The sequence below is a fragment of the Pavona decussata genome, unplaced genomic scaffold, assembly GCF_977016875.1.
Source record: "Pavona decussata unplaced genomic scaffold, jaPavDecu1.1 SCAFFOLD_84, whole genome shotgun sequence".
Taxonomy (NCBI): domain Eukaryota; kingdom Metazoa; phylum Cnidaria; class Anthozoa; order Scleractinia; family Agariciidae; genus Pavona; species Pavona decussata.
In genome coordinates, this window is record NW_028145502.1 from 199,940 (window position 1) to 213,176 (window position 13,237).

The 13,237-nt window shown below is 36.8% G+C and overlaps 1 protein-coding gene across 1 annotated transcript; it reads left to right on the forward strand.

The window, feature by feature from the left end:
* Positions 1–79: 79 nt before the first annotated feature.
* LOC146475252 (mucolipin-3-like) lies at positions 80–10,840 on the forward strand. The gene is made up of 13 exons (XM_085115601.1): positions 80–591; positions 1,967–2,131; positions 2,812–2,977; positions 3,671–3,728; positions 3,896–3,992; positions 4,771–4,879; positions 5,627–5,742; positions 6,229–6,381; positions 7,007–7,108; positions 7,813–7,935; positions 8,575–8,784; positions 9,276–9,418; positions 9,586–10,840. The coding sequence occupies exons 1-13, from the start codon at positions 232–234 to the stop codon at positions 9,656–9,658; spliced, it is 1,875 nt and encodes a 624-aa protein (XP_084971727.1). The 5' UTR covers positions 80–231; the 3' UTR covers positions 9,659–10,840.
* Positions 10,841–13,237: the final 2,397 nt, after the last annotated feature.

Below are 13,237 nucleotides of genomic sequence, written 5' to 3' on the forward strand. Positions count from 1 at the left end.
ATCGTATTGTTGCTAAACGGTGACATAACAGAATTTCACTCAACTCAACCCCCTCTCCTGGGAGGGGTGGCTGGGTCAGACAGTTGTCACCTGCAACAGGCAACGGAAACCCAGTTTATTATTGCTCAATTTTGTACTTTTGGCAATTTGCACACAATTTTCAGATCCTTGAAAGCCTTGGGGCTGACTGAATAACCGAACTTTGTTCTGACATATAAACCGGAGGAAAAAATGAGTTCTCCTGTCCCGTGCAGGTCAAATGCAAATGACAATGGACACCGGAAACGATCAGTCGCGCGTTCATTCTCCAGTGAACTGGGAACAGTCGACGAAGAAGAAAACATGAACGCCAATTCCTTATTTGAAGGTTCGTCCAGAGAACAAACAACCCAGGCGCAAACGGATGTACCACTTTCTTATTCGTCAGGGGACCCCATGGAAAGAATACAGACAATCCCGTGTCCTCGAGAAGTTATGAAGACAAAGATCAGATACCACTTCATGAATCCATTGCAAAAATTTCGAGCCAGGAGGAGGAAACCTTGGAAGCTGGTCCTTCAGATCGTAAAAATTGTGCTTGTTACTGTTCAGGTACGTTTTAACGTTAAAAAAGAGCTAAATTGCATTTTGGGTTTCCTCCAGTTGAAAGTAGTAAACCTGCTTTTCAACTGCAACTCTTTCGCGTTTAAATGACGTATTGGTCAGTTTCATTCAATGCTAAGCTTATAGTTTGGTGTAAACAAATCCGTGCGAAGGATATTTATTATGGCAATTGCACTGTTTGAATGTCATTGAGAATATTTTGCCAACTAAATGCCTTGCCGTTTGAGCGATTCCAATATTATCTAACATTCTTAATTAAGCACAAATTTACTAGAGTAAACTTCAGCTTAGCCTTCGTTGTTTGGCAGGGTAGGTAAACTTTATTTATACACGGTGTATTTTTAAACAACAATAGAATGGAATTACCATGTCTGAATAAAATTTTAGTCAAGACTATCGTTTCGTATCGTACCACGTTTGATGATCTTGTTAAGATGTTTACTGAAAGAGCGAACATCCGAAAAAAACTAGGCAAGCTAGCCAAGCCTAGTCTAGAGCTCACACAAAGCTGTCGGTGCTTACTAGTCAAAAAGAAATGCGTGTAGGCGTGAAAATCATATGACAAAGAGCAGCTGACTTTTGCCCCTTCATTTACTTAGCTGAGATCAAAGAAATGTTGGAAAATCGCTGTATTTTATGAAGGACATCAAAACTTATTTCATTGACTTACTGAAATATTTATTAAAGATTTGTTAGCAAAACAAGTAGCCATGAGTAGCATTTTGCTAGTTTCAGACAACGACAATGAGGAATGCTCCACTGGAATTAACTGTTGCATGCATTGCATGAGCACGTGAGCACATACATGTACACTGGGTCTTGCTGAGGTCCCAGGGAGGGGAATACTCAAGTGTATAAGTAACTGGGGGGAGGGGGGGGGGAAGAATGAGGCCAATATGTTAGCCCTAAAGTAAAGTTAGGTATTCGCAAAAATCTATACACCCCAAAAAAGTCAAAGGCCCAGAGCATAACTTAAAATGTCCATTTCTCTACACATAAAAAAGTGCACGCCAAAATATTCCTGGCCATCCCAAACATGTCCACTGAAAAAGAATATTTGTTCACACCTCCTTATCACTAATGTACATGAGTACCCCCGCCCTACCCCCCCCCCCCCCCCCACCACCACCACCATCCAGGGTTGGGGAAGCAAACATTTTGAATGCTGAATAAACTTTTTGCTCCATAGAACCATTTCTATTACCGGTAAATGGACAACGACCTTGAAAATTTGTTTGGTACATGCATATCATTTAGGCATGGATATTAATGACAGCTTGTACATGTTACATGTTCACCTCTGTACCTGCATGTACCCAAAAGCTGTGAAATTGCAAGCTTATAAGTTGTTATTAATTTGCAGATTTGTCTGTTTGGATTTGATCGATTCTCTTTGGTTACATTCCTGGAAAATAATCAAACTGCCCTGAAACACCTGTTCCTTAAAGATTACCAAAATGGTCAGAAAGGTGTCATTGTGTATACTAGGGAGCAATTGTATGAGAACATACACTACGCTGTTGATCAGGTTTGTTATTCATGGTTGTCGTCCAAATAGACCAAAATATCAACACTCAGATTCTCCCCAATGTTTTCTATTGATTGCTTACTGTTATAGTTGGAAGAAGTTAAAATAATAATAACTGAACTACATGTAGATACCGAAATAATTTGCTTTATTCTTATGAACTGTTTGTTTGATCATGTATTGATATGTGGTCACAGGAAAATTATTATATATCTTATGGGGTTCAACTTCAAAATATATCAGCAAAGGGTTCCAATTTATTTGTCAAAGTTTGGAGCATTCAGTTTGCAACTATTTCAAATTGCAGAGTGTTAACAAGGACTCATATTTAAATGAAACTGTTTTTAGCAACTTTTTTTGGCTGATCTTAGGCAAGTCTTCAGGTTTGGCTAGTCTTTAGCATGGTTATTGTAACTTTTTTCAAAAAATAATGCTTACTTCATTCATGTAACATAATTACTGTATCTTAATTAAAGCATGTGTTGTTGGTCAATCAGAGGTGTAACTAAAGCTGTACTTGCTCTTGGGTAGACATTGGTGGTTGTTATGAATAATTATTAACTTAATTGTACATAGTCAAATATAACTCTGGTTTTTCAACTTTTTGAACAAAAAATGTCATAACGCAATAGTGTACACTGAGCTATTTACCATTTTGTTAATTTTCAATGTCTTGACAGTATTATAACATCACGACTGCTCCTCTTGGTACATATGATTATGATGATAAGCGAGAAGTGAATGGTTCCAAGCCTACAACTCCACCATTGCTGTTGTGTTACAGTTACTATGCCGCAGGAGGGATTGAAAACAACACTTTTTTGTTTAATTCTGATGTGGAACAAGGTAACTATGCCTACATAGTACAGGTGCAGGCTGGTACAGCTATACATTTAACTTATATAAAACTCTTATTATTAATTTATTGAATTATCCTTTAATTGTGGGGCATTTTCTTCCTATAAGAGATGGGTACAAATCATGGTCCTAGGGTGCTAGAGGGACATCCAGTCCATCACTTTATTGTTATATTTAAGATTATTACATGTAATAAGAACCAACGACTTGCACACTTTGTGATTTCATCAGTAGTACTTGGTGGTAATCATATGGCCCTCTCATGGAGACTCACTTTTGGTTTGTACCTTCCTTCCCCTCCCTTCTTGAAATTGCGATTGAGCTTTATCCTCTAAATCCCTGGGGAAAGGACGTTTGAACAGTTACAATGTACCAGTAAACTAACAGCAGTTATCCCTGGATTCCATTACATATCCATGAACAATTTGAAGCAACACAATCTGATTTGATATAATTGTAAAATAGCTCTCAATTTCCAAAATCACAATTATGTTCCAGATAAGAAACATAAATAATTATTTTTGTCTAATAGTACTAGGTACTCGTTACAAACGTGATGACATCAAAACGCTCCAAAAAGGAAAACATTTGACTTCCAGTTGCCGTCCGTGGCAATAAAATATTCAAATGTTAATATTAATAATCATGGAGAGAATTCTCTCCTTTTTTTACCACATGCAGTATGTCAACTAAAGGAAGACCACATGGAGATAGAAAATGACACTTTCAATCTGGGAAGGTTAGACTGCTTGTTATGTTATTTTCTAAATGATTCACAAGTATAAAGGAAATAACTAAAATTTAGTTATTTCAGCTTTACAGTTGCAAAAAAAAAATGATCTATTCAGTGTGTCACACTTTCAATTTACCATTATTTCTAAAGGTCATGTGTTTCATTCAATTTAGACTTCGCGAAGTCCGTATGACGTTCTTCCTAAAAACAGTGAACTTGAAAAGCGTCAAAGCTTGGGACAAGCCTGCTTGTTATCAATTAGGTGTGACGGTAAGATGAAAACCTGTTTAACTGGTATAATCATGGCTGCCTCAGTTCAACTCCTTAATGTGCCGGCCACCTTGATTTTGTTGCTGTCCCATACATGTATATATACAATTTCATTAACCAAAAGTGGTGAGCATCTAATTTCTTCCTTCAATATCTTGCTCAATCAAACTTACTGGTAATGGGTATCAAGGAAATGATCAACAAAGGTGTTGATTTTTAAAAAAATTCTCCTAACTGGAACATTGTTGGACAATAGTAGGGAGACTATACATGCTGATACTGGAGAAAAGCCATTTGGTCTCATGTACCACTCATACATTTGGGAGCAAGATCATTCTCAGCAGCAGCTCCAAAACTCTGGAATGAGCTACCTTTGGAGCTTCGTCAAGCAACATCACTTAACAGTTTTAAATCTCGACTTAAAACCTATCTTTTTAAGAAGTATTTTAATTTATAGTTTGTAACTTAGTTTATTTTATTCTCACGGAAATGTATTTTCGTTTTCTTTTAATAAACATATGACTGTAAAGCCCTATTTGATCAGCACATGAAAATATGCACTATATAAATTGGTAAATTATTATTATTAAGTTATCATACATATACCTCTTCAGAATCTTAAAGAAACTTCTGACGTTGATCACTGATAGCTAAGCTGTAAGGGGAAAGTAAAATCAAACACCAGCCATGAACAGCTGGCCCACATTGCAAGAGCTTAACCTGGTTTCTGTAGGGAGTTGAAGCATGTTAATTAATCTTTCTGTTTTCTTTCTTTCAGATTTTATTTGATAATGTGAAATATGATGGAAGAATGCCGGTACAACTCGACATGAACAACACTTGGTTAGATTGCCAAAAAGGAAATATAAAAGGGTCAGATCCATTTAGTAAGTCATGTGTGGTTTGAACACTCAAGTACAGTGTAGGCTCAATTTCCACTGTTCTGTCTGGTTTGGTCTTTTTCTCCTAGGTTAGCAGCACAAGTTCAACCCCCCACCCTCCCTGCCCTCATTTTCCGGCAAGATTGGAAATTGAGTTTTAGACTACACTAAAGTTTATAAACTCCAGCAAGTGGATAAATCATTCCAAGTCATGATATCCTGATATCATGAAGTTGAAAGTTGTTGTCCTGGTCACAGACAACCAGTAGAACTGTTGGTATGGGGACAGGGACACCTCTCATAAAGTGACAGTGTGCTGAAGTCCTGACCACACCCATAAATTAGCATTTACATTTTTCTTTTTTTCCTTTGGAAACCATTTATTATGGGAACACTTCACATAAATCTTACAGGACACGGAGACATGGTCCTGACCACAAAAACTCATTACGAACATTAATTTTGTGATAGGCCATGAGTTGACACATCCCATTACTAGGTCGCTGTCTTTGTCACACACAAATGCTACTGTTTTCTACCCTTAAAATTATGGAAGACACCTACCATTTCTTGGCTTCACACAATACTGCTGTGCATTTGGAGAAAATCCAGTAATCACAGCCAGTCACTACAGTTCTAAAGTTGGTACTATCCAATAATAGAGCCATCCTGCAACCAAGTTCCTGAGATATTTAATTGAATTTAATTTAATTTGTGATAAAGCTACAGAGTTTTCTTTGTTATGTTTTATAGGAGCACATATCATATCCCTAGCCCTGGTTGTCTTTGATGCTGTTGTCATCTTCATCTGTGCAGTCTCTCTTGTGTTATGTGGTCGATCAATTTACAAATCTCTGAAGTTGGCCAAGGTGAAATTGTAGATAGGCAGGTTTTACCAGTTTTGAACAAACAGACGTACAAAGAATTTTATGAAAACTAATTTCCATAACATTCAAGCCCCACATAATTTTCTCTTTTTTTCTCTGTTGTATATTGTTCATGTTTGAGGGTAAAAAGTTTAATCCTGCTATATGTAAATAGAGGATACCTTCCCCCTTTTTACGGGCTCAGTAACGTATAATTATTAGAAACCATGCTGCAATCAATGGTGTATCACTATAATGGTTATTCTCTTAATGCCACTTTACGCAGGTCCGCTATTTAAGTGAGAGAACATTGGTTGATTGATTGATTGATTGAGTGACTGACTGACTGACTGACTGACTGATTGACTGATTGACTGACTGACTGATTGATTGATTGATTGATTGATTGATTGATTGATTGATTGATTGATTGATTGATTGATTGATTGATTGATTGATTGATTGATTGATTGATTGATTGATATGCAGGAAGCTGCCAAGTTCTTCAATGAAGACCCAATTCTGGGGGACTTCACTTTCTCAGATTATCAGGAGTTTGTCAGCCTGTGGTTTTTTGTTATCATGACAAGTGATAGCTTGACTATTATTGGCTCAATATATAAAATGTCCATTGATCAAAAGGTGAGATGAAGTGGAAGATGTAGAGCTTATTCTAATCAGATTAGGAAATTACAGATGAGAGTTAACAACCTATCAAAAAACACATGGTAATGCCCTGACAATGTGCCCCTCATTGTTGTTTGGCTTATTTTAATTTCAGATTTAAAATCTTATTTAAAAGCAAAGATTAGCAACTCGCGCAGATGATATAATCAGGGTTGTCTAAACTAGAGTAAATGTTTTTCTTGTTTTCTGATTGGCTACTCAAACTCCAATCTTGTTACCAGGGTCTTTCATCTTTCTGGGGAGATGAAAGACCCCTAGGAACAAGGTTGCGCAAACTCCGAAGAGTGTCTGATAATTCATCTTCCAGCATGCCCTGGACTTGTGTGCAATTATTATTTATTTATTTTATTTATTTGTTGATTTTTTTCTTTTTTTGCAATTTTGTCAGAATTAAACTAACTGGGGCTTGTTATCCACTGATTTTAGTGAAAAGAGAGAGTAACTGAATTAAGTATTGTGCATTATATTATTTAGTATTTTGCAGGCCAATCAAAATAACAATAAGGGTTTTACTGAAAATTCATTTCACTTATTTAAAAGTGATTTAAAAACTGCTAATTATGAGTGACTTGTGTTGCAGGACAGTGATTTCTACAATGTAAGCGGCATCTTTCTTGGAACTGCAGTTCTTTTAGTGTGGATTGGTCTTCTTAGATTCCTTGGATACTTCAAGCAATATAATGTAAGAAATGTTTCCTGTTTATGAACACTTATTATCCAACTTTACTTTTAAATTACAGTTTCAATAATGCATGAAACAAGTATGAATATGCCACAGTATTCTTTATACAATTAATTATTGCATGGTAATGCACACTCATCCTGTTTCACTTTGATCATAGTTTTCTTTATTACTTGCTATAAAAGGCTAAGTGAGAAAATAAATCTCCAGTTAAATGTTTTGATGTGTGGTATTAAGTACAAGATCACAGGATGTGCAAAGTACAAACCTCACAAATTTGAAGACTTTGGTCAGAAAACAGGAATTTGAACAGGTTGGCACAAAATTTCATCCACACACTGAAAAGTGACTAGAATGTGTTAATTACTGCTCAGTAGCTTTCATTTGAATGGTCACACTTTAGGATTTCCTCCACAGGCTCAAAAGTTACCATGACCTTGTACATAATAAACAGCACCACAGGAAAGTACTGCTCAATAGCTTTTATTTGAATGGTCACACTTTAGGATTTCATCCATAGACTCAAAGTCACCATGGCCTTGTACATAATAAACAACACCACAGGAAAGTACTGCTCAGTAGCTTTCATTTGAATGGTTACACTTCAGGATTTCATCCACTGCAGTCCTAAACTGATTGAAGTTTAGCACTTGATGTTCTCACAACCTAAAAATAGTGATTATATCTTTGATTATTCCTTGCAGATTATTTTAGTCACATTAAAGGCTGCCACTCCAAGCATGGCCAGATTCTTTGTTTGCGTATCTCTTCTTTTTGCTGGATTTATGTTTTGTGGATGGATTGTCCTTGGTCCTTTCCATCCCAAGGTAAAGCCTGTGATGTAAACGATGGTGAATGCCTGACTGTCCTATCAACCAATTCATTGTTTACCTGACTTGTTTTTAGGGGAGCCGTATTACATTCCTCCCTTGGATAACTAAACAACTGACTTGCCGACTGACTGGCAGACTGTCTTTCTGGCTAACAAACTAAATGCCCTACATATATAACTTACTTGTTAACTAAATTGCGTGACTTTACAGTCACTGCTTGACTGACCTAATGTTGCCTTGCGGACGAATTGCGTTATAGTTTGTATCTTTTAACCAGTCTTAAACACTTTCATAATAATGTACAAACATGATTAAAAATAAATATTTTATCGTATTTTTGTGTTATGAATTTGTGGCAGGTAGTGTCTGATATGTACTCCATAAAACAGCACATAGCAAAAAAATATCAAAACATTCTCAGCAGTATAAAGTTATTTTAAAATGTGCAGGTTTCACTAAGCTAGATATTTAAAGAAATAAAATATTGGCGTCAAAAGTATAGACTAACTTGGTAAAACAAAATAAAACAAAGTTATTTTCGTGATGAGTGTCACCTCAATGGTACTTATTTTGCCGTTGCTTCTCTTATGTTAAACATTTTCATTAAACGGTTGCTATCTTGTTTATTTTCAGTTCAAAACACTTACTGTCACAGCTGAATGCTTGTATTCTATGGTCAATGGAGACGACTTGTTCAACACTTACGCTCTGATAACAAGCAAGGCTCCTAGCCTGGTTTTGATTTTCAGCAAAGTCTATATTTACATCTTTATTGGATTGTTCATCTACGTTGTGCTTAGTTTATTTATCGGTATTATTGGAGATACATACGAAAGGCTAAAGGTTTGTATGTTCCTCATCCACAGCTCTTTTTATTTTTATTTCTTTCTTGTTTTGTTTTTTTTTTTCTTTATCGTGCACTATACTTACTTTTACAAAGATTAGTAGAGATGTAAAGGTCTTTATAATTTCAGTGAAGACCACGTGTTTTGAAATTTAAAGGACTGGGACGTTTGTGCACCAAATCAAAGAAACGAAAACAGTTTAGTTGCACATCCTATAATGATTACATGCCGCGTCGATTGTTTTTTTTCTTCCTTTCTTTTGTTTGTTTGTTTGTTTGTTTTTTTTTTTTTTTATTCTTCGTGTTTTTATCATCAAGAATATTGCATCATGTTCGCTATTTATTATTCAAATAAAGTCCACATCAGGTATAAGCTCCCTTAGTTTAATAAGACCTGTGTAATGAATACAAAGTAGCTGATACTCAAGTTACCCAGTACAATCCCTCCTTTTCAAACGTTTTTAAGTGTTGGTTGTTTGCTTTACTGTAGGATATGGGTCATCTTCCGGAAACCAAGATACAGAGGTTTCTTCATGAACCAGCTAATTTTGGCCGATCAATTCAGCGAACAGGTCGTACAACTGCAGAAGACATACCTACTGCTCGTCCAAGAGAAAGAACAGATCCTTTCGCGTAAGGAAGTTGTTAGATTGTTCTCAAACGATCTGCTGTATGGCTTAAATTATACTGGGACCATTAGAATGTTTAGTATTAAACCCAGCATTGTAAAGCGCCTTTGAACTTTTTGGTGCATCGTAAATGTCTTTCTTTCTCATTGTCTTTACATTGTTTACTTTCAGGGGAAGCCATTCCAGCGGAACTCAAGACCCAATGATGAGGAGAGTTTCCATAGACTCGACAGGAGCAGAGTAAACTAAAAATATTACGCCCATAAATTTGCAAACAAATATGCTTCCTTAAACTTGCATTAGCTTTAGGAAACTGAAACTTCAGAATTTATAAAAATTATTTGTCGGGAACAGAACGTTGCTTTCTTAAGTACAAATGAAACGTAATCCCAAACTCGGTGCACTTTAAAGAACCGTTTTGACTGTCTCAAACTGTCTTTAAAAAGTGTAAGTTTTTTGTTAAATGTACGTTTAAATCTGTGTTCTTTCTAGTGGAGAGTATATCCGTGTTTATAATCCATCAAATATTTTCGCTCGCGCGTGATTGGTCTAAACGCCTCATGTGACCGAATATACCCCAGCTAAAACTGGGGAATATCCGATGATATTCCCCAAGTGATATTCCCCAATTTCAAAAACTTCAAGGCGCGTCTTGTTTACAATTTAAATTAATGTCAAGATGGGGGAGCGGTTTGCTTTTGTGACAGAAGGAGAGATAAACCTGCTGGTCGATAAAGCAGTATCAGAAAACAACATACGCTCTAAACGTTTTTGACGGTAAACTGTTCTTGAACGAAATGTTCAAATACTCAAGTTCGTTTCTACATGTTGCGAAAAATATTTGAAGGATAATAACCACAATAGCCTCCATTTGGCTTTAAAAATATGCTCAGATATTTGTCCTTGGACATTATCTGCCCCCTCGAAGCTCACAGTTTTCGGAAAACTGTTTGCTTCTCGGAACAGATAATGCCCGCGGACAAATATCTGAGCATATTTTCGCGCCAATTGAGGCTATTGTTTATGGATCTACAGTGACGTAGTGTCTCGTTTGTTTTACGAGAGACTTGGAAAAGTCTTTTAAAGCGTTGTAGACATTATACCTTGGTTATCTGTGATTGGAAGTGACCAGTCCCCCAATAATATTTGCACATCGCACAGCTGTAGAAAAGAATACTTTTAGTAATTATAAACCACAGTGAATGCCTTTTAACGGAATATGGGAAATCTTTCTTTCAAACGCATCTAGAAATGTGCTATGCGATCAAGCGACAATAATAGATATAGTTTTAAATCAAGACGCAAAACGATAAATTATAACGTATTTTCTACTTCACCCGGATGCCTCCCCTTTTAAGTAAATAAATAAATGGGTGAAGGAACATTGTATGAAATGTATAGACATTAAAATTCGAATTTACTAATACTGCCATGTGAAATTGATTTTTCCAGTTACTTTATCAATCTTAACGCCAATCACAAAAAAGACAATCCCCCTTTTAATACTCATTTTCTTTGCTGTTGCCTTTTTCCATAGTTAATAAAAGGCGATGGTTATGAAGCTTGACAAACTTCTTTGTTATATGTTTTTCTTAGCGTTTTTGGCCCTGACCCTGCACAAACTACAATAGATTTTGATATGTGCTAGAGCAGCTGACCAATAGAAACGTTCCTGTTAAGATATTCAACTGTGGTGTGAACATTAAAACCAAGGATTGTGCACGGTCGCGGCCCTTCCACCTTAAAGTTTCATAACCAGTCCCTCAATTAACTATGTTCTTTCCACCCTCATTCCCAAGGAAAAACCCTGGGAACGAGGTTGAGCTATTTTCGTGCAAAGCAAGCCCTAGCCAATCAAAATTGAAGATGACATTTCTCTTCAGGTAAACCCTCATAAAATGTCCTTTGAACAGGCTGATGACCAGTGCTCGTGATCGGAATTTTTTGATATGCATTTTATAACAAACATGCACGCAGAGGGGTTGACAAGCGAAAAGTGACACGAAAACACTTGTGTGGATCGGAGGAAACGATTTCGTTTAGTTTGGCCAAATGAGAACGGAAAACTCTGGAAAGGTATTAACATTTAGAGCAAGGAAATTTGGCTATTTGTTGAGTAAAACCATGCAGCGGCCAGAATTTTCCCGCTGTTCTTTCATCCCACCGATCGTTCGAAAAAGTAGTCTCGGTTTTACATTTGAAAGTGTTCAAAAAACTGAAAAGTGGCCGATTTTTTCCAGTTTTCGACAAAGCTTTTTTTTAGGGTAAAGAGCTTATAAAAGATCGAAGAAAACAAATTGAAGTCTGCACAGAGGTCCTCTCAAGTTGCTTAAATTGCATCAATTAGCAACATTGTTCTGCATTTACAACAAAAGAAAAGAACAATTGGCATCTGTCTTTATTCCATCTCTAAAATAGTAACATAACAGACATGGAGAATAGCCAAACCGGCGGTACTTAATAAGCGCTTAGTCTCCATATCTTATTCTTGCTTCCTAAGGTTACAGGGTACCAAACTTTAATTAAAGTAAAATTACTGAGATGAATACGGCAAGATGTCAAGTCAAGACATGCACAAAATTTAACAAGTAAGTGCCACATTCGTTTATCTTGGATGAAAGAAGAGGTTAGAATTAAAAACCGGGCATGCCCCTGTTGTAAAAACAACATTAGCACACGCAGTTTTCAAGTATTATTAGTGGCACTTAAGAATTTGCTAAATTGACAGTCTAGCCCACGCTTTTTGAAAATTGGCCGGTAAAAATTATGTTCTGGTGTATTGTAAAGACAGGATACCATTCCTTAAAGGCCAGGAGCAAGTCTAATTTTAGCATGATTTTGATAAAAGAGAAAAAGAACAATGGTTGGCATGTTTGCAAGACTGAGTAGGTAAATGACAGCTAAAAAAACGACGATAAGGAAGATAGAAATGGATTACAAAAGGTATTGACAAGTGGTTTGTAAAACGTTACCAAAAACACCGGGCTCGTTGTTCCTCGATTTTAGGATTTAACAGCTGGGGTTTTGTTGTAGAATGCGAATCTAGCAGGAGAGCTAAGAGAATGAACGGGTCTGGAGCACTCCTCGATTCGGTTCCTTCCCTAGCACGCATAACAGTTCGTCTGGTCGGTTATCGGTCCAGTTTTTTTGGACAGGAAAGTACTGCTCTTTCGTTTAATTTGAATGATTACACAAGATACTTATCATGCACGTTCGGAAAATGTTTGATAACCGGGATTTGACTTAGAGGAGCAAAAGAAGGGAAAATGTGAAGGCAATCAGTTATGCTGTCTGTGAAAGGCAACAAAACATGTCAACAAAAATAAGGAGCCAATCATCAACGCCGGCCGGTGGGACACAGCCAATCACGTGACAGCCCCCCCTCTCACCCCACCCCTTTACTGATCTTCCAAACAATGTTGGCAGACTTCTGAATAAACCTTGCTGATTATGGGGATTTAAATGTTGTTCCTGGGCTTACAATCGGGCTGGGTTTGTTTGCTGAGGGCTTATTATTGGAGAGAATTTTGTTTTCAAAATGGTCGAGTTTGACAATAAAAACAAACTTTGCTTGACGCCTTCAGTGAAACAGCTTCAAACAGCCAAGGTATATTTTCATCGGAAGGCTGTTTGCGTTTAAGATTTGGGGGAGTAAGTACTGAGAGAGATTAACTTTTACCTGTTGTAGATGGAAAAATAACTTCTTCAACCGAGTTTTCAATCCAGTATCTGATCACTTCGGCCCCTCTTACCCAGGCGGAACTATCCTTTGCTGTACAGCAAAATATGAATTATCCCAACTAAATCACTCAAGGAATAAAAC